Source organism: Lissotriton helveticus, chromosome 3_1 (assembly GCF_964261635.1).
Source record: "Lissotriton helveticus chromosome 3_1, aLisHel1.1, whole genome shotgun sequence".
In the NCBI taxonomy this organism is placed as follows: domain Eukaryota; kingdom Metazoa; phylum Chordata; class Amphibia; order Caudata; family Salamandridae; genus Lissotriton; species Lissotriton helveticus.
In genome coordinates this window covers 1,091,196,693-1,091,220,653 of record NC_136061.1, presented here as the reverse complement: position 1 = coordinate 1,091,220,653, position 23,961 = coordinate 1,091,196,693, and the positions used below count along the sequence as shown (strand labels likewise).

Below are 23,961 nucleotides of genomic sequence, written 5' to 3'. Positions count from 1 at the left end.
ATAAGGAACCACATTCCTCATCAGGGTGAGGCACAACCAAATCCCAAATTAACCTGTGCTTAACCTTCTGGTAGGTTGGCAGAGAGCAATTAGGCTTAAGTTGGAGGAAATCTGTAAAGTATTTGTGCAACTCTTCAAACAGAAATTAAGTGTAAAACACAACACAAGACAAATCCCATACCAATTTTGAAAAATAGAGTAAATCTTAATAAGTACATCAATACAATTTTGAAAGCAAAGGTTTTCAAATCTTTTTGCTCTGAGCCCCCTAGGCAAAATGTTTTATTGGGCCCCCTCCAAAACGTTATGACATAACTTGGGGCAACGGGAAGGGCAAAGCTGCTTGCAGGGGGTGGATCCCTTCCTAACTAAGCCCTAATATCACTCAAATACTGAAACAGGTACTCTGTCCCGTTCAGAAAATAGGGGATCCCACATGTTGCCCATCTCTTTGCAGCAAGGGTGACCTCAGCCAACATGCTGGAAAGGTAAATTAGCTTCCACACACTTCTGAGCCTCAGTGCCACTGCAACTGATTCACTAATGAAAAAGTGGACTTAAACCCATTTTGCGCTAGTTACAATCTAATTGCCTATTACTAAAATGTATTCTTGTTTAATCCTAAATAGTAAATCACTTTAGGCCTCCTTACGATGTCTGTCGGTAAGCCTCCAACTGCTCGTCGGATGCTTAGCAACCGATATGGTTACTTTACAGTCCATCCTCCGAATTTCAGTATTGGCGGTTGGACTGTAAACCGGCCGGTCAATCTGACTTGGTTCCAACAGGTTCAAGGGGCCCATTGAGCAGTCGAATACCTAACATAATCCCTCACAGACTCAGTTTCAGCTGTCAAGGTTGTGATGTTGGTTTCCGACAGCCTTTCCATGTCGGGCTTTTTGACTTGGAAGGGCCGTTGGTAGGTGACTTTTGGGACCACTAGCGGGCATCCATCCCGCTGCGGCCTACGGCTGTGGGCCTGGGGGGCACCTATTGTGTACCCCTGAAAATCCCTGCACCGTGTGGCAAGCACCATTAGGTGCCTGTCACGTGGTGCAAGAAATAAAAAAAACCTCATATTTCTCTATGGTAGCTTGTGTTGCAGGTGGTGTATGCCCGCCGCACAAGCTTCCATAGAGAAATGGGAGTTCGCGACCGCACTATGTGTGGGCGCATCACAATCCAGTGTTCAGAAACGCAGACCTATGGTCGGTCGGTTCCCACACCGAGATGATGTCATTCAGAGGCAACTCCGAGCGGCATCGTACACTGAGATGGTGTCAGTCAGAGGCAACTCCAAGAGGCATCGTAATAGGGGCCTTTGTCACATAATTTGCAAAAACTGAGGATTTTGACAAAATAAATTATTTTTAGTTGAATTGCATCAAAATGTACTAAAAGCATGGCCCTTTGCAAAGGATTACTAGTCATCTATCAATTGCTTATTGGTGTGTTTGGATGCCTAACTGGTACGCATTAGGTGAAGTTTTTGTCCAGGCCATGATATTATGTATAATAATGTCAGAAAAATTAACTAATACTATCACCAAAGGTGGTCTATTACTCTGCATACTTTGCCTTTTCTTGTTGCATAATTTAGTCAATCCTACTGAATAATTTGGTCCTCCACTTGTACATAATTCCAGTGGCCCTGCTCATGCTGCGTGTAATATAATTTTAAAATAACGGTATATTTTCACAGAGCTTTTTGTTAGAGGCTGGCGCATCATAGCACTATAAATGCTCAAGTCACTATTCTGAACCAAGATTCAACTTCACTTCTGGAGTGATTGCATTAAAGAATTGAGGTTTCATAACGTAGGAGAGTGAAATCCACACCAATTAGTTTAATTTGCATTTTTGTTCATTTAAGATGTGTGCATTAGCTATATGCAGTTGTCTCGAGGTGAAAACAAAACGAAATACTTGTAGAATATTTTGTTCTTTTTAGCGACCTTTCGGAGCCCACCACTACAGGTTCACAGTTGCTGTACTTTTATGTACAATTTTAATGCTGCATGCAAATGAAGATAGCCTGTGAATGAGGCAAATAAAGTTGTGCTTCCAGGCCCCCTTCATTTACAAATACTAACTGAAGCATTTAACCCCCCTGACCCCCTCCGCCTCTGGAAAGACAGCCACGGACCCCCAGGCTGGCGCTCTCCACAGTCTGAAAACCTCTGTTCTAAAGTGTTTTCTTTTGAAACAGAAAGTGACAGAACTCTGTTGGTCATTGGGATGCTTCCATTGGTGATCCTCTCATGATTTCCACACAAAACTCCCATTCTCTTTGTCTATTCACAATTTAATGCTGACGTATCATTCAAGAACAATATTGGACCCATTCCCCGTAGTATTAACACTTACCTTGTTGGAAGAGGAACTTCTGTGAGTCCTGAAATCAGCACTGCAGGGGATAATCTAACAAAAGCAACAACAGCACGATCGAGGAATTCAAGTTCACCAACCAAGATATTTGAAGCTTCTGCCCCCGGAGGAATTTTTTTCATAAAATGTAGATCCACCTAAAGTGAAAGATTAAAAAAAGTCCGTTGTACTTTAAATTTGTTAGTTCAATGTTACATGTTCATGAATTTCCGGCCTCTATGCAACGCAACCCTTTAATCACATCCATTCCAATGATTGATATAATTCTTTTTTTGATTAATATTCCCCCCAAAGCCTTTTGTCCCCAAAATGCATATAGCACACCACTGGTTAAACATACAGCAGCAGTGTGGTGTATGTTAGAGACAATAATTGGGTTAGAAAATTAGAGTGCATTCTTTAAGTGCAGGTGAAAATATCACATCTCTATTTATTATAATACTGTACATCAATAAACCGTCTGTGAGATGATGACATTAAAAAATAGTGTCAAACATTCACACATAATGCCATCTGTCTGCCTTGCTTTGGCACTTGCGCTTTTCATATATAAGCCCTCATTATAATGGTGGTCGGAAGAGTGTCAAATTGCCATCGCGCCCTGCAATGAGTTGTGGTCCCACTTATGATAGGAAAGCCAGCAGGGTAGTCGGAATTCGCTTTTTTTTAGCTGTTTCCGCTGCAACCCAGGAAAAGGCTGCAGAACATCCTGCAGTACAAACAGGCATTTTTCAAGCATCTATGCACTGTGTTCCAGGCACCATGTGGAGCATGGCTGTTCGGGGTGGCACCACATGTGCCTCCCCAGGCACTTAGCAGTGTTCCATGGGGGACAGGAGCCCTGCTTGGGGCCCCAAAGTCCCTTTCCAACAGCCTTTTCATGGTGGTGGGACCACCATGAAAAGGCTTTGGGAAATGGACATGCCAATCCCTATGGCGTTGTCTGCGCAGTCTCCGACTCCATTGTAGGGATTACTGTCCGACCCTTGCCCTGATGGGCTCCTTGAGCATGTTGGAGGTGGAAGTCTGCCCCCCAGACATCTGCGGTTTGACCGTCTGCATCGCAATGCAGCAGTCGGATGGATAGCCTGGATATCTGTGGGACCACCACCAACGGTCGGTGGCGGTGCCACCAACATCAAATTGAGGCCCATAGTTTCTAATATTAGTCATAACGGATCTGAATACAGAACTTGCCTATCACCTCTATGACTGTGATGGTTGAGAGGGAGTTTGGTATGGTATATATTTTCGTTTTCAATAGAAATTGTTCATATGCGAGATTTCTCAAGTTGGTACTTCAGTCTATTTTTCCCACTAATGAAAGCCTGACGAAAATATGCCCTCTGAATTATGCTTTTATTTATAGAAAGGGAGTTAATTTGGGGAACTTGCCATGCAATTTTATTTCTTTTACATTTGCTAATGGATTAGATAATAGATACTTTTTTGGGGCTGTGATACATGAGAATGTACTAATAAAACTCCTTGAAGGATATGTGAAATATATTCTAAAGTGTGGATTTGTCTTTTGACAGATACAATTCTGTACTGACGTCAAGTTCTAATGATCAATTTATATGCCTTAACTTTTGAGATTGTGATCTATACGTTTGTTAATCACAAGACATTTAACACCAAAACGTATGATATTTATGCAACACACAAACAGAAATAAAGTATAAATATAACACAAGAAAACTTCAACACCAATTTCGATAAATAGAGAAGATAATAAACTATTTGACACCACAATGACAAAGATCCAATCAAGAGAAGCAGAGTTATAATGTTAAAAATCTAGGGTAAGAACTAGGGACCGATTACAAGTAAGTATGGGCGAATTTTGCGAATTCGTGGTTCGCAAATTCGAGCGAATTCGCAAAAACATCCCCGAATTCACGGATTTCCCCACGAAATCGCGGATTTTTTGGCAATTGCACTATACTCAATTGGAGTACTTTCTACTGGCTAATCAGTAAGTGCTACCTCGTTGGGTAAATGTATCGTGCTTTTCCTACACTACAGCTGAGTAAAGGCCCAGAAGAGTTGTCTCCAATGACCCCGTGTGTCTGTAACTTTGCCACCGCGGCCATAGGCGCCGAGGTCCCTCGAGTGAGCTGTCCATCACAGTGGGGGAAATGGCGGGAAGAGGTTTCAGAGCCTAGTGTGTGTGGGGCCGGGCTTCTGTGGGACTTCACATGCCTCTTGTTTATAAAGGTCAGAGACCGATCAGCGCAGCAGATGAGGAGAAAACAGTAAGTGCTACCTCGTTGGGTAAATGAAATGTATCGTGTTTTTCCTACACTACAGCGGCGTAAAGGCCCAGAAGAGTTGCCTCCAGTGACCCTGTGTGTCTGTAACTTTGCCACCGCACCCATAGGCGCCGAGGTCCCTCGAGTGAGCTGTCCATCACAGTGGGGGAAAGGGCGGGAAGAGGTTGCATTGCCTAGTGTGTGTGGGCCCGGACTTCTGTGCGAGTTCACATGCCTCTTGTTTATAAAGGTCAGAGACCGATCAGCGCAGCAGATGAGGAGAAAGCAGCCTCCTGGTCACTGGAAGTACAGGGGGATTGCGCTCAAGAAACTCGTGGATGCCTAGACCTCCATCACGGATTACAGCTATTTGTAGACGGTAGATTTGGGGAGAAAGCACACCTGCCTAGCTCACTAGATTCTTGGGCTGATTATAAATGCGTTACTGAATTTGAGATTTAACTCGGGCACCTGCTTTATTTATATCTGTAAGGGCTTCATGCTGATGTTTAATTTTTGTGACAGGAGCCTCGTTGCCTAATTGTAACTATTCTCTGACCCTGCTTCGAGGGTCAGAGCAGGGTCAGAGAATAGTTGCAAGTAGGCAACGAGGCGCCGCTCAGGAAGCACTTACAGGGTTACAGCAGGTACCCAAGTTGAAGTTAATTTCTTTGTAACCCTTTTGTAAATGGTTACAAAGAAATTAGCTTCAACTTGGGCACCTGCTGTAACCCTGTAAGTGCTTCCTGAACAAAATTTGTCCCGCTCGCGGATTCGCGCATTTTGCTGCAATTTTGCGATATTCGCGGATCTCGACATTGCGGAAAATCCACAAATTCCGAGAGCAGAATGAATTTTCGGCCCATACTTAATTACAATGCTGGTCGGTCTAACGTCCAACCGTCATCATTGTGGAAAAGGGGCTGGCTGACACGTGCTCGGAGGTCCTGGCCACCAAATTATAATGCCCTTTATTGAGACTTGTGCTGCTGCACGGAAAAGGGCTGCAGCAGAAGCCCCAATGCCAAAAAGCATGTTTTTAAACATCCCTGCACCATGTGCCAGGCACCTCATGGAGCCTGCCACATGGGGCATTGATTTTTGTCGGGCAACAAAGGTGCCCCTCAGTCCTCATAGCAGAAGCAGTGGAGGGATGGGGGCCCTGCTAGGGCCTTCAAAGTCGTTTTCTGTCTACCTTTCTATTGCATTCGGAACACCACAGAAAGGCAGAGGGGAAGGGCTATTGTAATCCTTACGGCAGTGCCTAAACTGGCACCACCTTATTGTGGGGATTACATTCCGACCGCTGGGCCGACAGGCGCCTTGAGACCATTGGAACCATAGTTGTCGGTCCCTCAACCCCTGTGGCCGGACCGACTGCACAGATTTCAGTGGTCCAACACCGACAAGCCATTGGTGTCGCTCCCACCGACATCGGAATGAGGTTCTAGGGTTTAATAGATCAATGTGCCAATTGTGGTCATCTAGTCATGTAAGATCGACTCAAAGTAAAAAAAATTTGGCATACCACGATGGAGCGCAAGTGAGATACAAAATGGAGATTGGGCCCGATCTGTGCTTACCTTCGAACTTAGAATACATGTAGAAGAAAATTGTTTTGAGAAGGTGAAGTTCAGCAGAGCAAGGCTGCAGGTGGTGTCTGAGGAGTATATGTACTATTCATCTGATATCAGTGAAAAATGTAGGCACTTCAGAGAAGAGGAGAAGTAGATCTAAGTTTTTATTTTGTTACCACTCTAGAGGCTAACTTAAAGGAGACAGAGTAGCAGAACAGTTCTATACTGCTATGTCTGTGACCCCAGAAACGAATCACCATGCCTATGAAAACCGAGACTCAACAAGGAGCCATGGTGTATAAAAGTGGGCTGGGCAATGAGCGATCCCCAAGGAATTCTAAGCGTCTTTAGGGAAGTAGTCTCCATGTTGTAAGAAAATGAATTATTTTTTGGGGTGGACAGTAGTCCACCAGAAATCATGATATTCCTAGTCTTGCTAGGTTTAGTTAAGGTTTCGATAATTTAAACCAGAGCTCAATGCCTCAGAGCATACAGGCTTACCTAAGAAAACATGGAAAGCATTTAGAAATACCACACTTTTAAAAAGTCAAAAATCCAACACAATAACAATCCCACTTCAATTTAAATAATAGATAACATTTTAATGAACAAAATGGCATTACAATGCCAAAAATACAAGAAGGGAAACTAGAGATGTGATTTTCAAATTTTTAATAAAAATAGTTCTAAAAAGTGCAAAGAGGCAACCATGGACAACTAATCGCAGTACAAATGAACAATGGTAGTTTCTTAGACTGACCGCAGTGGAGCACGAGTTGAATATAAGGCCCAGGTTTGTCTCAGTCATCAAAAGCCTCAAAGAATGCAGGCAGTGAGCTGGCACTGAGAGAAGAAAGTTTGGCATCGACAGGACCCTGCATCAGAATGGAGAGTCAGCGAAACCACTGGCTTAGGTGGAAAAAGATCTGGCAGAAGTTCTATTTCCTGCATCCTGGAGGCCAACAAGTTCCTCGTCAATGGCAGAGGCAAGAGAGCAAATGTATGCAGTTGAAGTGGTCGTGGTTTGATGGGTTCCTGGCAATGCACCTTGGGTAGACTGGCTGTTGGGTGGGTCCCACTCCCTCGATAATTCTCTTCGCAAAGTGTTTGTAGAAAAGTTTTGAGGTTAGACAGGAGTACTCTCTGTCACAAGCCAAGGGTTCCAGGTCCTTAAGAAAAGCATTTGGAGGTCAGTGCTCGCTCCAACATAAGCCACCAGAACAGGGTAGGTCCAGCTGAAGCTGGTCAGCGTGGCTCTTGTAAGGAAGGTGGGCTTCTTGCAGCATTTTTGTCCCCGTAGCTTATTAGGAGATCAGTCAACTGACTCTGGGAGCCCAATTATTTGTCCTGGGTACAAATGGGAGCAGGTTGGTCCTGCCTTTAGAGTTCTTCTAACATGTCTCATGAGCAGTCGCAGTCCTTTTCTGTCTTCCATAGGTCCACTTGTGTTCTGAAGAAGATACCCAGGGGTGGTACATTTAATATTGGCACTAGCTCGTGATTGGGGGTGACTCATGACCCCTCCTTAACCAATTGGGAAACAGTTCCGATGGATAACCTACCTACTTTTGCAGCAGTTTCTATGTGCCCTACTGCAAGCAATCCCAGAGTGCCCCTCTCTATCTATATCCAACACAGCAGAGCCCTTCTTCCCCTGTGCAGAGCTCCTGTGCTCACTCTAAACGTGCAGCCAAGAAAATTAGCAACCCGTCCTCTGTGGTCACACAAAACGTTTTCTAGGGCCATCTCCTCTCCTGCTGGGATTAGGGCCTCGCTGGCTAGGACAACAGATGGAAGGCAGACCTAGGTGTGAGCTAGATGTGCCAGGTAAAAGGTTGGCATTCTTTGAAGGTAATTAAGTCCCTGGGAACAGCCCAGATGGTCATCCTGTAAAGGGAAAAATATTCCTCCCACGCTCTGGGAAACAATTTAGACCTCATCAAGAACTTATTTAGCTCCTAGGTGACATTTGGAAGCAAGTGGGCTTCTAGAGGCTTTAGGCAGGTTAAATGTGACTTTTTAAAAGTACCTTTTGCAAAATATTTAAAACAAATCTAATTCATTGGTGAAGTCAGAAGTGTAATATATATGTTCAAAAGTCCAGGAATTAAATGTTGTTCCAGTCACCAGGCCGATATAACATTATTTGCCTTCAATAATGTTTCTGAATGCTATCCAAGGGTACAGCCAACCCTGCTACAGTGAAAATAGCTTTTAGTGCACTGTCACTGTAGGCCATGTTTAACCATTAGCTTTTACAAGTCCGGCTTATCAATATCCTGCACCCTTCCCTGTAGGCATTTAAAGCCGACCTATGGGTTACTTATTAATATGCGTGAAGAGTGTAGGCCGGTCAAAAGATATTTTTTTGCGGATCTAATTTGCAGTTTAATTCTTCACAGACAATTTACTGGTGGCAGGCCTGTAGCCATGTTTTGCATTGTCACTTTATTGATGGCACAATATGTGCTGCCGTCCACTAGAGACATTAATCTTAATGGTCTTAGCTACAATTTGTACTATATTTGGGGGATGTATAGGTAGGGTAAATTTGCCAATTAGAAGTACAGCCTAGAGGTCAGAGCACATGCATTGGAGACTTGTTAGCAGAGTGCTAGTGCACAGAGTTAAAATAAACAAGCAGCGTCAGTCCAAAAAAATGAAGGGATAATGCAAAAAAAGCTGTATTTTCTTACACATGTATTATAGGAGTTCACGTTACCAGTGTCAGCAATTATGTATCTTCAATAGAGGGTGTCCAGTACGTAAGAGTGGGTCACAGGAGATGTAGTAAATAGAAGTGAATATTGTCGGAGAGTGTAGAGAGATGAAGGGATGGTGAGTAGGATGTGGCCTCTGGCTTGAGTTTTGCACTATAAAGACTGGTATATCAGTGAATTTCTAGCAAAGGTATATGTGACATAATTCGTAAGATTTAAGATCAGCTATTGACTGGGTATTCGCAGGATTTTTCAGGAGCAGATTAACAATTTCACATGAAAAAAAGGCTGAGGGTGTGTGGATGGCATGCTGCAAAATAACATAATATCATGGGTTGACCTACAGGTCTAAACAGGGGACCTGAGGAGATGTGTGAAAAGATAGGCAGGTCCAGCTAGGTGCAGAATATGGGGTGAGGAAACATTCCCAGTAAAGCAAAACTACTCTAAGAATTTACACAAAACCCTGAAATCAATGACACAAAACATTATCAGTATCTAAAAGTGCTGTGCTTAAACACACATATATGCTTTATTGATGTGTACATTTATAGTATAACAAAACAAATTGCATAATATGTATTCTCAAGTAGAACAATGACATCTGGGCATATATCAAATGCAGTTTTTTACATTTTCACCTTTTTTATAATTATTTGAAACAAACAGGAACACTTTTAAAGAAAAAGGTGCAAATTTGAACAAAGCACAGATCTTTACATAAAGGTCTCAAACACAAAATGTTATGGTGTATTTCATACAGAAGAATGAGGGACAACAATTCTATCAGACCCAATTTTAGAAAGACATAATGATAAAGACGTTCGGTTTTTATGCAGTTTGTGTTACACAACCTTTAGATCTTTTTCTAAAGCTAGATCTTTTGGGATGGGGTAACATGTAACAAGGTGGGGAGATATTTGCTTAAAATAGTAAAATAATTCCTAAATTTAAGACCAGTAAAGCATCACAAGAAATGTTAATAGTTTTTTGCTGCCAAAGCCTACTCACTGGCACATGCCCACTCATCAAGTGACAGGTAGGGATCAGAATGTACTTACACAATCAATATTGGAATTTTTTGCAGTGGTTCATACCCAGAAAAGGGGGTCTCTCCCAGTTCAATGAAACTCGCATTATGTCAGTGGGTGGGAAGGATAAAGTAGGAATTTGTGGGATAATCCCAAAGAGACTAAAAGCCAATATCAGTTTAACTGAAAACCTTCAGCAGCACAGGTGAATGATAAAACACGGGGACCAGGGTGACTTAGGTGTGGAAACACACACAGGAGTAAGGTCCATACTCTTGCTAAAAAGCTAATATGACGGGATGCCAAATTAGATCGTGGGACATTGGTAGGTGAAGTAAACCTAAGCCAGGTTCAGACCATTATTGCATTATGTACCCACAAAACTGGGATAGAAGGTGCATGATCTGCCCTTGGAGAGTGAGAAAGACCATCATAAGGAGGAGGGGGATTGTAGAACTAGAACCAGTGGAAAATAGCGCAGTATTTCCTCATGGCAAATCTAATCCTGTGTAGTTTCCTCTTTATAGACTTGCGCCTACTGAGTTCAAGCATTATCGTCTGGTAATACTTTTCTGTCGGTGCTACATGAGTATGGTCAGTAGCAGAATGGCACTTATTGCTAGGTGTGCAGCCATATTGCTATGAGTCAAGGGGAAGTGTAGAAATACCTGGCACAACACAAACAACACAAGGAGAAGAATGCATCGCTTGGATGAAAAGAAATTTGTTGTCCAACACCAACAATATTGAGTTTGGTCCACTTACTTTAATGCATTCACAACGAAAATGAATATTTTGTATTTGAGCAATAGGAGGAATCTTTGTAGGACAATCTAATTGTCACAATATCAAAGGTTTATTATTAATTTTCAACAGTACTACAAATGGCACGGTCATCCAGGGCTGAAAAACAGAACAGAACAATGGAGGCCTGTTTGACGCTGTCATCTCACTATTCAAAATCAGCTTCAGTAATTAATTAAAACAGGATGATTATTGCCTTGGGGAATATAATATTTGTGTGTCAATCAAGCACACAGATGGTTATTTCCAAAGTGGAGAAGAGCTTATCTTTTGGGCAGTGTGATTTCTGGAGTTCGACAGGAGAAAACAGATGTATGACATTACAACGCATGCTTTTACCACGCATGCCTTTACAACGCGGTTTTTACAACGCATGCCTTTACAACGCATAGTGCTTTGGGGCGCTGGATAGTGAATAGTTTAATTTACTATTCCACTCCAGTCCCCGTGGATAGTAGGGAAGGTGTTGGATAGTAAATGAAACCTATTCCCTATCCTAGAGCGCACCCCAGCGCAATGCGTTGTAATGGTTTGCGTTGTAAACGTTGTGTCGTAAAGGCACTGCGTGGTAAAAGTTGCGTTGTAAAGGATGTTTCCCGGAGAAAACCCTGCCCAAAGGGAAAACACGTAATGTGCTGGGGAAGTTATGCTGAAAGGAAACATATATCTCAAACTAGTAATACCTTTTATATATAGCCATAAAACAGTTATCTTTGCTTTGATGCGGCCTAAAATAGCATACAGATGCTATTGAGAAATAGATAGAACACATTCAAATTCATATGGTAGCCTTACAAAATCATTTAGTCTAGATTATATTGTAGCCACAAAATGCAGATATAGTGTACCTGTGGGGGGAAAGTGTTGTGTGTTTATCAAACATAATTATGTGGGTATAGTGGATGATTTGGGCAAAATAGGAGAAGTCTCTGAATTGAGAATTTTAAACTGGATAAAGCTATGGGGAAGGATGATATTCATAGGAGTTGTTTTATTTGTTCGGATATGTTTATCATTATGTGTAATGACTATGTGTATTATAATGCTGCCCAAAGGTGTTGTATCATCCCAAAATAGCTGTACTAAGGGCAAATCCACCTCCACATCCTTTGTTGACAAGTGGAGTGAATTCATTAAATTTACAAACGCCTAAGTTTATGCAGACAAAGTCACAGCTGAGTAAATAAATCCTATTCAATAGTCGGTTTGTGCAAGAAGGGGAGAATTGTGTACATGCTGGGGAAGTTCGTGTGTGTAGCAAGAACATGTTGACATGTTACTTACACTATAACAGAAGTAACGTATTAGCTGAGTAGGTGAAGGAAACTATGGATGTGGCAAGCACATGTTGCTTACATGTTACGTAATATATTAGTATTAAAGGTGATTGTGTAATACTGTGGATGTGAAAGGGACATGTTAAACTTTAACAAAGGAGACACAGAGATGGCTATGTGGCAAATTGAATGTTAGAACATAAAATGGAGTTGTTGGAGAAAGTGCGGAGAGCTTGTGACTTAATCAAATTAATCATCCTGCTTGGATTCATGCTAGACATGAGATGAATATCTTGTTGCTGATGTTGATGGTGTGTGATTGCCTCCTGCAAATCAAAGCTAAGTAAAATTACTTTTTTCGAACATTCATGGAGTTGTGCATATATTTTCCAACTCAAGGGATGGGACAACATTGAATTGAATTGAATTGAATTTTATTAAATTTAACTTCATTGCATTTAACAGCACAATTGACAGTATATTACAATTGATCACCTTGATGAAGATGATCAACAGCTTTAGGAAAGCATTCCATTACATAAATAGGGAATGTGGACTGTGTGTTACTCCATGTCCATGTCACAGAATGACAAAGGTATAAAGCTATGAAGAATGTGTATGCTTTATCCATTGAAACACAACTTTTTAAACAAGTTATTTGTACAAGCCCTACATTATTGGAATTGTGGTTATGTAATGTGAACCAATTTAAAATGCCAGAATATAAAATAAATGTATTTCTCCTAACCTTGAGTCAGTCAAAACAGTTTTTACTTGGCAACTTGCGTTTCTTCTAGGCTGCTAAAAGGAGTTTGATGTATGACCATGTATGACAATTTCATGTTTATTTTGCACATCAGTTATGACCTGGTGCCAACAAGTTGAAATATTTTTGTTTGAGTGTTTCATTTTAGACTCAATACATATTGGTTTGATTTATTTCTTTAAGGACACATGATTGCATTAGTGGAGAAATAACAACTGAGCCTTGAAAGTGTGTCATCTTAATTTTTTACACAAAACATTTCTAGTTTCTCCTAAGTGGTGTATGCAAAAAGTTCACATCAGAAAACATAATATGGTATGAACAGGATCATGTAAGTTACCATATGATATCAATTGTGAGCCACAGACTCTTCATTCATCCATTCTTCTATATATGACATTTGGAAGGTCGGCCCGTAAATTCAGCTGAGGTCTGGGCTACAATCTAACCTCTGCAATGAAGCTCCACTATAGGCTCAGTGAAATATGTAGTATAATATTTGTGCCTAACTGGGGATTTCAGTCTAACACACACTCCCCTAGAGGGAGTTGTATTGTGTAAAACAATCAATGGTACTTCGCATGCAAGAAGTTTTCTCTTTGCACCTGCAGACCAGTGATGGATTTCTCTCGCCTGGGACATCTTGCAAAATGGTGCGTGTAGGGAAGTATAGTGAAGTTTGATCCCCCTAAATTAGGAGGCCTGGCCATTATTGTGCCCTGGGGCCTTATTATAAATTGTGCAATACTTATAGCACTGGTGCATATGTTGAACCAGTGGTATTGTAAGAGGGTGTTCACTAATTTGCATAGAGGCATGGCATCATGCAAATGAGGGAATAACTTTGCTTCTGTGCCCACAACGGATTATGGACGCGGGCGCAGAGGCAAACATGCCTTTTGGAGGCACACTTTCAGTGCGCCTCCTGAAGGCACCCCTCTGGAGGGGAGAAACAGGGTTCCATGGACGCCCCTCAAACATGCCTCTGCAATCAGGTTCAGTCACTCACTGCACCCACCTGTAAGGGGATCTCTCCCCCCACTTGAAAATGCAGGCAGGTTGCCGTCTGCACTGTGAAAGACGGAGCAGCTTTTAAACAGCTGCTCCATGTTTCACCCAGAGTTGGCTCCTGCCCTGGGGCAGTACATTATTTGTAATATGGTGCACTGACCCTGTTTGCGCCTGGTGCACATTTTGAAAAGTGTGCCTTGACGCAAACAGGGAAAGTTTACCGTATTCACAATACAGCCCCTGTTTTCCCCCTGGCACCTTCCAAAACCTTTAAATGAAACAAGCAAACCTCAAGTATGGCAGGGCTCCCGCACAGCCAAAATCCGATTGACATCCTTGGAATTTAACTTTTATCCGACATCTTTTAACTTGCAAATGCATCAATCCTTCATTATTCCCATCAGTGAATAAGGAAAGGATTCTCATACCCTTTGTCCTTGTCTTCTGCCATACTGTCCTCTATGTTAGACTTTTAGGATGTACTGCACCTATCCATTGCATTTGTTTGAATCCACGGCAGGGGTGTAACACAGGCCACCCCATCCCCATGGTGCGCCGGCCCCCCAGCTGCATGAGCCCCTCAGCACAGTACACAGGCCTTAGAGCTCCGGATTAAATCTGGAGCGGGGGCCCCTTCGTGTACCTTGCAGGGGGCCCCCTCAGCTTTTGTTGATCCACGAAAGTCAAGTTTGACTCCTTTTTAGGTCTCGGCCTGCGAAAGAATGCGCACATGCACAGTCGAGCTGGCGAGATTTAATGAGGTAGAGAAAGTTTCACTAGCGAGGTTAAGCCCCGCCCCTCTTCTCCATTGGCTGGCCTCCTAAACGGTGGCCAGCCATTGGAGAAGAGGTCCTAATGACGTTCTCATTTCTTTTTTAGCCCCGTCCTTTTCAGATTGGGTCCCTTGACTTACTGGTGGCGTAAAAGGTTTCTTATCTTCTTTATGGGGCCATCTGTTTTGCCCCATAAAGAAGATAAGGAACCTTTTACGCCACCAGTAAGTCATGCCAAGCCCGTCTGAAAAGGACGGGGCTAAAAGAGTGCCCACCCCGCCAGGGACTTTGTGCTATTCTCATACCCCTAGTGGGTGCCCACCCCGCCAGAGGCTTTGTATTTAAACGGGTGCCCACCCCGCACTGAGGGAAGAAAAAACACAAGCCCAAGGGGCCCGCGCCTGACGGTGGGCGGGCCGGCCGAAACAAGAGAGGAGCCTCGCGTGCTCCATTTCCGCTTTCCCCAGGCGGGGGGAAGCAGTACAGCGTCTTGCTAGAAGAAATTCCTAGCCGTAAATAACTTGTTTCGTGCTGCAATAGATGTCTCTTATAAGTAGCATACTTAAGGGTTTAAATTGATGCAGATGCTGTAAAAAGCAGGTTGAAGATCATGAACAGCGGCGCTAGTGTAGCCTGGGGTTTAAAGCGGGTTATTGACTCCCACCAGTTCTGAGGACGAGGCAGCAAAAGGTGCGTTCTTTTCTCTGTCCCTCGCATCTGTCTGTCTGTCTGTCTATCAGGTCAGTGTATACTGACGTGTGTCTGGTGCTGCTGCTGTGATGCGACCCTTCGCAGAGCTGTTGTGGGGTTGATGACCTGCGATTCTATACCGTCTAGGTGAGTTTCCTATCAGAAAAGCGTGTTATTGTGATTTATGCCTTTGAATGTGCATTGGAGCAGCTGGAGGGCAGTGTCTGTACCCATGTTGGTGAGGTGTGGTTGTGGTGGTTCCGTGTGTGCACATGGGCGAAGGGTGACATCTGGGCGTTCTCTGAGCATCCGGCAACGGCAGATATACGTGTGAATGGGTGGTGTGTGGATTTTTAAGTGTGTATAGGGCTGGTGTGTGGATGGGTAGTCTGCGTGTGTCGGGTACCGTCTTCCTGTGCGCACGGGGTGGTGGCTTTTGAGGAAATAGTGGCGGGGTTGGGTGTGCATTGCTGTTTTGTGGTGGTAGGTGGTATAGTTGTTTGGGTGGAATGTGGAGGTGTCTGGAGTCGTGGGGTCTGTGTGCATTGTGGTTTTGGATGGTGTGTGCATGGGTGGTATATGTGTTGGTGAATTCTTTTGTTGCCAGGTGGTGTGTGAGGACGCTGTTGAATGTGTGTGGTGTATTTCTCTGTGACCTGTGTGTAATTGCGGCAAAAAGGTGGAGATAAAACAGGAATGAATGAATAAGAAGCCGCACAGGGGGAGAAACCTCGTTCTCATTTTCTTGTCTCAGATATGCCCTGGATAGTGCAAATAATTTTTTTAAACGGGCCACCCCGTCTCCCAGCCCAAACACCCACATCTTTCCAGCAACCGGCATGCAAAGAAACCCTTGCCAACATCCAGCGAAGATCAGGGGCCACAAGAGGCGTCTGTTATGAAAACTCTGACCTTCGCTTGACGGAGAAATGGTTAAAGTGTAAAAAAAGAGGATATTTTGATCCACGGAGCGCTAGATTTATAACCCGATGCCGGCGGGGCCGAACGCTGGGTTTAGTGAAGCCCTAGGCTGCTGTTTCTGATTCCACCCATGTCTCTCTCTTCCACCTCGTGCACTTCCTGTCTCTTTATCTGCCTCTCACACATTCGATGTTCATCCTCGACTGCTCCCTTTGTCACTGGTTTTCCATTTTTCTTGCCCCCCTTCTTTCACCCCATCAGCCTTTCTTGCCCATACTCGGTGGTCTGAGGAGAAAAGTCCAGTTCCCAAAAACCAGGGCTGGTGCCACCACCTAAAACCCACTGGCAGAAATGAAGCGGTGCCCCCACGGAGACAGCTGGTATGTCTGTCACCCGAGGTGGCTGCTTTAGAGCAGGAAACCTCACGCAACTCAATGTCAGACATCACCCCAGCCCTCCCGGCCTCATGAACACACCAGAGAGGCTGCATGCTCCGGGACTGCACACCACACATTTGAAGTGTTCATTCATAGAAAAAAAAAGAAATGTATTATTGCGCTCCAACCGACCCCTTTTTTGGAAAAGAAATATTTTTGTAAAAATTATTCATTGCCAGAAAGCTTCGGACCCCTCCCCCCCCCTTCTATGTGGGCATTGTGGGGCAGGGTTTCGTTACTGTAGATGTACTCTTTAGAATAGCAAAGACAGAAACATCTCAGTGTGGACGAGGGTGGGAGATTGGGGCAGGGCGTGGGGGCGTCCTGTGCGCAGCGGGCGGGCTGTAATCTGCCATAAGGCCTGGTTTGTTATGCACTCCTGAAAGACATGAAGGGTCCCGGCTGCTCCCCGAGGCCGCGACCTCCACGGACCTCTGGTTCAAGGTATCACTGTGGGAAGGGAGGGGTGGGTGTCTGCCAACGAGCACGGCAGTGGAGGGGCATGACCTGTAGACAGAGACAGAGCTGACCCCTCCCCCAAAAAACACACACACACCTGCCCACTCATCGCCTCTGCGCGTGATGGGCAGATGTGCAACCCCATGCCTTGTTACTGTCCTCGCACTGCCTGCGATAGACAGGTGTGCCCAGGCACCTATAGGGAGCCAACCCTGTGGCGCTAGAGAGACGTATATGGGCGCCTATAGAGTGAGCTGGAATCTTGGGATGCACAGGCACCTATAGAACGAGCCCATCCTGGGCCTCGGACTGAGAGACGGCCAGACGTGCACTTGCAGTGAGACTGACTGGTTGTGGTGGGCAGATGTGCACTGACATCTTTAGAGAGAGCTCACCGGTTGTCCTCCGATTGCCTGTGCATGACAGAAATGCACTGACGCCTACAGAGGGAGCACTCTACGCCCCCTTACTTCCGGTGACAGACTGAAGTGCACTGACACCTGCAGAGACCTCACACTCTCTGCCCTTTTACTTCCTGTCACTGACTGAAGTGCACGGGCACCTACAGAGGGAACCTAGCCTGTCCCTGATAGCCTCTGATGGGCAGAAATGTACTGGCCCTACAGAGGGAGCGCACTCTCTGCCTTACTTCCTGTGACGGACAGATGTTGCGCACTCTCTGCCCTCTGACTTCCTGTGACAGAGTGCACTGAGACCCACCAAGGGCGCACAGTCTCTGCCCTCTGACTTCCTCCGACAGAGTGCACTGACACCCACTCAGGGCGCGCACTCTCTTCCCTCTTATGTTACAGGGATTCTGCGCAAACACAGAACTATGCACAGAGACTTAGGACCTCAGTGAATTAGGGTGTGCCAAAACTCACCTTAGTACCCAAAATCCCCAACCAGACTAGCAATCAGTGTCACATTAGCTCCTATAGTAAAGAAACCAATGATTAGACAACCTAGAACATGCAACCTAGAACCATCTCAGGAATAGTGGGAAATGAGAACACTCTTTTGTCGTACGCTCATACCAGTCCACATCTGGAGTAAACTAGAGACACGGTAAGGTTAAAATGTTTATTTTAATGACATGATCTCAAGCGCAGTATTTTAATCAACATCAGCATGCATATGGATAATAATAATACGGACAGCATGGTTACAATTCCATAAAATACAAAAGGAGGAATCATGTTATAATGATAGTGCAAACTGGTGATAAAAGTGCCTATTTAGAACACCCTCCCTGTCTAGGAACTATGTATTATAAAACTATAGAAGGTCTCTGGAGTAATCTTAGGGGGACCCCATTTACCTGTCCACTCAGTAAGTGTAAATTACATCAGGATCGGTTAGTCTCTCTGCATGCCTGGAATCTTCCAAGTGTGTGCAGTTCTGGCAAGTGTGCTATGATAAAGGCGCCAGAATCCTACTCGGCTTGCAGCTGCCAAATTATTGTGTCTAGAATGTGTTACACGGACAAGCCAATAAACAGGCTCACGTTATGATAACCTTGGCGGCTTAGCACTCACTGTACAGACTGAGGATCTGATGTATGTCTAGTGATGTTGAAAAACAACCCATTTCCCATGTATAGAACTACATCCAAGCTAAGTCAGCAAAAACTGCTAAGCAGTGTTGTGTGCAAAAGCAGCAAAGGGGAAAAATGGCATTTAAACTCAAATAAGCCATGCTAACTTAACATAAACACAAAGAGGCCCACAAGCCATACGACACTTACTTCCTGTGAGGGACAGAAGTGCACTGACACCTACTGATGGAGCCTGACCTGCCCCATATAGCCTCTGACGGGCAGAAGTGCATTGATACCTGCAGAGGGCAAGCACTCTGCCTCTTACTTCCTGTGTGGGACAGAAGTGCACTAACACCTGCAGAGGGAGTGCACTCTGTCCTCTTACTTCCTGTGACAGGAGGGCCGAGCGGGAAGAATGGCGCAGTGTCAGCGAAGGCCTCAGCTGCCGCTCCTTCCGTCTGCCACAGTGTTCAGACAGGTTCAGTCACATACTGCAACATTCTCAAAAGGCTTACCCACAGGCCAACAAGAAGCTACTCAGACGAGAGGCCCGCAGATGTTGAACGCGCAGATGTTGGTAGCGGCAGAGGTGAGGTGGAGTGGGAGAGGAGGGCAGGAGGCGGCTGAGCGACATCACTTTTACCGCATTTAGGAGGTCAATCTCTCACAGGCATTGCCTCTCTCATTCTCTCTCACACACACACACACACACACACACATCCACCCCCCACCCCCGTCCTTCCCACTCAGTCTCGCACACTGTGGTCTCTCACATGGACACCTATGCACAGACAAGTGTGCTTATTCATTCAGTCTCTCTATCGCACATTCATTCTTGCACGCACTCACATTCGCACCCATGCACTTTCTCTCTCACCTCACTTGCTGGCTGTCTGTTTCCTATCAGGGTCTGGGAGGGAGTCGGTTGAGGACCGGAGAGAGAGGGGCTAGCTAAAGGTGACCGATGGCTGAGAACTCACTCTTCTCTACTCACTCCTCACTACTCACTCTTCACAACTCACTCTTTACTCACTACTCACTCTACTATTCACTCTACTACTTACTCTACAACTCTCTAATACTCCCTACTCATTCTCTACTACTCTCTACTACTCACTCTACTACTCTCTACTCACTCTCTACTACTCACAATACTCACTAATACTCACTCTAGTACTCTCTACAACTCTCTACTACTCACCACTACTCACTCTCTATTACTCACTCTACTACTCTACTACACACTCTACTCCTCTACTACGCACTCTCTACTACTCACTATTACTCACTCAACTACTCACTCTCTACTACTTACTCTACTACTCACTTTCTACTACTCTCTACTCCCACTCTACTAATCACTCTCTACTATCTACTACTCACTCTCTACAACTCTACTAACTCTATACTACTCGCTCTACTACTCTCTACTACTCTACTCACTACTACTCTACTATTCTCTACTACTCATTCTCTACTACTCACTCTCTACTACTCTCTCTCTACTAATCTCTACTCTTAAATCACTCTACTACTCACTCTCTACTACTAACTCTACTACAACTCTTTACTACTCACTCTATACTACTCTCTATTACTCACTCATTACTACTCACTCTAATACTCTCGATTACTCACTCTCGACTAGGTCTAGTACACTTTACTAACTCTTTACTACTCACTCACTACTACTACTACGTTGCTACTGTGTGAAAGAGACAGCAGTGTGAGAGAGACAGCAGTGTGAGAGACATTTTAATTATATTTTATTTTTGGAAACATAAATAAAACGCATTGTTATTTGCGATGTCAATAGCTCAAACTCGCGTAAATACTCGACCTATTGCATTGCAAATGCAATAGGTCTCGCATTTGCAAGAGATTAAGCTATTGGCATTGTAAATGACAATGCCATTTATTTATCTGTTTTCAAAACCAACACATAAATACAAATGTTGTCATTTACAATGCCAATAGCTCTAACTTTTGCAAAGGTGAGACAGTTGCATTGTAAATGCTCGTTTTCATTTCCGAAGGTGATGCAAGAAACCATCTTTCACACCCTTTCTAACGGGCCCTGGGATTGGAGAAAATGACTGACCATGTATTCATTACAAGTTCATTTTGCAGCATCAATTCCTGCAGCACTATTGTGCTAGCTGGTAATGCACTGCAATTTGTGTTCAGTCATTACTAAAGAAGGCAATATGGGGAATTAACAGCACTATAAACTTGATTTGGATGTTTGTGTTTACTGTGTTAGAATAATACAGTGCTGCATGAACCCGGAAATCCGTAGCTCTCTAAACTGGCGGTGTTTTTAAGATAAAAAATGTGAAATTTTAATTAATTAACAAATCTTTTTTACTTAATAAAAATGCAGCAATTTGAAAGCTGTCAACAATTAAATCTTGAATTACATTTTTCGACATGTTGGCCCTGCCACATAAACATTTGCTCAGCATCTTCAGGAGACTGTGAGTCAGTCAGCTAGAAGCACCGTCGTGTAATTAGTAGAGAGATATGTTATTTGCCATACAGAAAAATAAAAAAGGATAACTGCTTCACAATGCTTCAATGTTCCTTTTAAGGGCATCCAGAAAATGGCAATGGACAAGTGATATCTACTAAAACGCAGATTGAAAAGCATCAGATTATCAATGAATGGTGAAGTTATGAAGTCTCATGTCTTATAACTCTGCCTACTTTATTCTAAAACAGTGGTATATTTGTAGTTTAAAAAAAGTAAAGAACAACTCAGTACAATGCTGCACTAGACAACCCCCAACTACGCCCATTGGTTATACCTGCGACTCTTACCCAATTTCCATGGCCTCCCACTCACTTAACCAAACCTACCCAAAGACTACTTATGCCTACTCAAAGGCTGTGCAACTGAATGCATTTTGCCCTCTTGCACACCATAGTCTACCCGTTACCTTGTTATGCCCTAGCTCTCCCACCACCCGGAAATGCTCTGCCACTAAGCTCTGAGCACTGGATCCTGGACTCCACAGCAACAACTGCTGCAGCACCACTCCATGTTCAGCATTAGGACTATTTTCCTGCAACATCGAAATACCAGCACACATGACCACCATCATGACAACCAATATGGCTTAGGAACAACTCCTGCTAAGTGCACGATCAGTCTGCAAGCACACCACCGAGATCTGCAACGCCATCATTTCCCTCACTTCCCTCACTCCAATGTCATCTTCCTCCCTAAAACCTGCATCAACCCCACAGCGGCCCGAGATTCCTGCTGACCTACACCAGCCAGCTACAAGATGATACGCCAACAAAAGCAGGTGAAATCATCAGCATCCATAAAGAAACCATCCATTGCACCACTACTGCAGACTACACCACTCCAATCATGGAGCACCTCAATTTCCAGCTCCAAATCGACAGATAGATCACAATCAGAAGCACCCTCACCTACAGACCACCAGGTCCACACCTGTTTCTGTGACGCCATCCCCGAATACATCCCCGTACTTGCCCTCAACTCCAAACACTACATCTTCCTCAGCGACCTGAATATTCACTTTGACGACCTCAGCAACACCAACACCATCAACCTCCTCGAACACATGAACAACATCGGCCTTATCCAGCTAGTCACTAACTCTACACACCACACAGAACACACACTCGACTCTGACTTCATGCCCAGAGACAGAGTCAAATACCGCCATGTTGCCTAGCTCACCTGGACAGACCACGAAATCATCCATTTCACCATTACAGGATCCCCCAGCACCACCTCCAAGCCTCCCAGCACCTCACATCAAAGGTGGAACAAAGTATCTGAAAGTCAGTAGACTGAAGACCTCAACACCTCCCACCCTAACAATGCACCCTACCTTGAACAGGCAATCAAGAATTTATCTGCCTGGATCACTGACTGCACCAACAGAGTTGCCCCAATTAGGCACACCAAACTCAGAAGACCCTCTAAACAAGCCATTTTGTACACCCCAAAACAGAATAGTTAAACGCAACTTCAAAAAACTAGAAAGAAAATGAAACGTCAGCAAAGAGCCCATAGGCCGAGCAACCTTCAAGTCGTCCAACAACCAGTACCTCCTACTTGTGAAAATAACAAAAAGGAACACCCTAGGTGACCACACCGAAAACAGCGCCAACTACAGCAAGGAACTCTTAAACATCATGAGAGCGTTCTCCAACCCCTCAGTTACCAAAAGTACGATTACCCCTTTTTAGGAACTCTGTGACTCCCAGGCGGATGTCTCTAATGACAAGATATCCAACAACTACACAAACTTTAAAACCCCAACCCACTGCTGCTGGTACCCCAAGCCTCCTTGCTCCCACAGATGCCACCCGATCTCCTGCTCAGTGCCTGGGTCCAGTTCACCACACAGAACACCACAGCCATCATGAACTCTGCCCATCACCATTGTCTACTCATCCATAACCAACGCCTCCTTCCCTGAATTATGGAAACACACAGAAGTTAAACCCCCTCTCTCAAGAAACCTTCTGCCGACCCCAACGAACTGAAGAACTACTGCTCTATCTCTGTGCTCTGCTTTCCTTCCAAGGTACTCAAAAAGACCATCAACCGCCAACTCACGCAACACCTGAAGATGAACAACCCTCTGGACTCCTCCCATTTCAGATTCCACACAAACCACAGCACCAAGACTGGCCTGATTGCTGCCACTGATGACATCAGAACCCTCATTGGTTGGGGAGGATCAGTGGCCCTGATACTCCTAGAAATCTCAGCAGCATTCGAACCCCACCTTATCATGAGGCTGAATCACTTCAGAATCTAAGGAAACATCCTTAAATAGATTGTCTCCTTCCTCCCAGGAAAAACCTAAAGAACCCACTTACCTCCTTTCACCTCAACATAATTTGCGGCACACCTCAAGGCTCAGCCCACACTGTTCAACCTTTACATGACCCCCTTGGTCAACATCGTCAGATCCCATGGAATGATCATCATATCCTACGTAGATGACACACAGTTGATCCTCTCACTATCTGCAGACCCTGCTACCATGAAGGTCATTTTCCACAGGTACATGACGGTTTCTGCTGACTGGATGAAAAACAACTGCCTAAAACTCAACACAGACAAGACGGAAGTGCTGATCTTCAGGAACAATACCTAGCCATGGAACGACTTCCGCTGGCCTACAGAACTTGGACCAGCAGCCAACTCAGCAGAACACACTCGCAACCATCCTGGACCGTAAACTCACAATGAAAAACCAGATCAATCCAGTCTCCTCCGCCTGCTCCCTAACACTGCGCATGCTCCATAAGATTTTCAA

The 23,961-nt window shown here is 44.4% G+C and overlaps 1 protein-coding gene across 4 annotated transcripts in view; it reads right to left on the bottom strand.

Moving 5' to 3' along the window:
- Nucleotides 1-23,961, bottom strand: part of SLC4A10 (solute carrier family 4 member 10) — a 1,019,075-nt gene that overhangs the window by 331,328 nt on the left and 663,786 nt on the right. For all 4 annotated transcript variants that reach the window (XM_078683855.1, XM_078683850.1, XM_078683851.1 and 1 more), the window contains exon 8: nucleotides 2,368-2,525. In XM_078683855.1, the coding sequence (XP_078539981.1) occupies nucleotides 2,368-2,525 (158 nt within the window). The remainder of the gene's footprint in view (nucleotides 1-2,367; nucleotides 2,526-23,961) is intronic.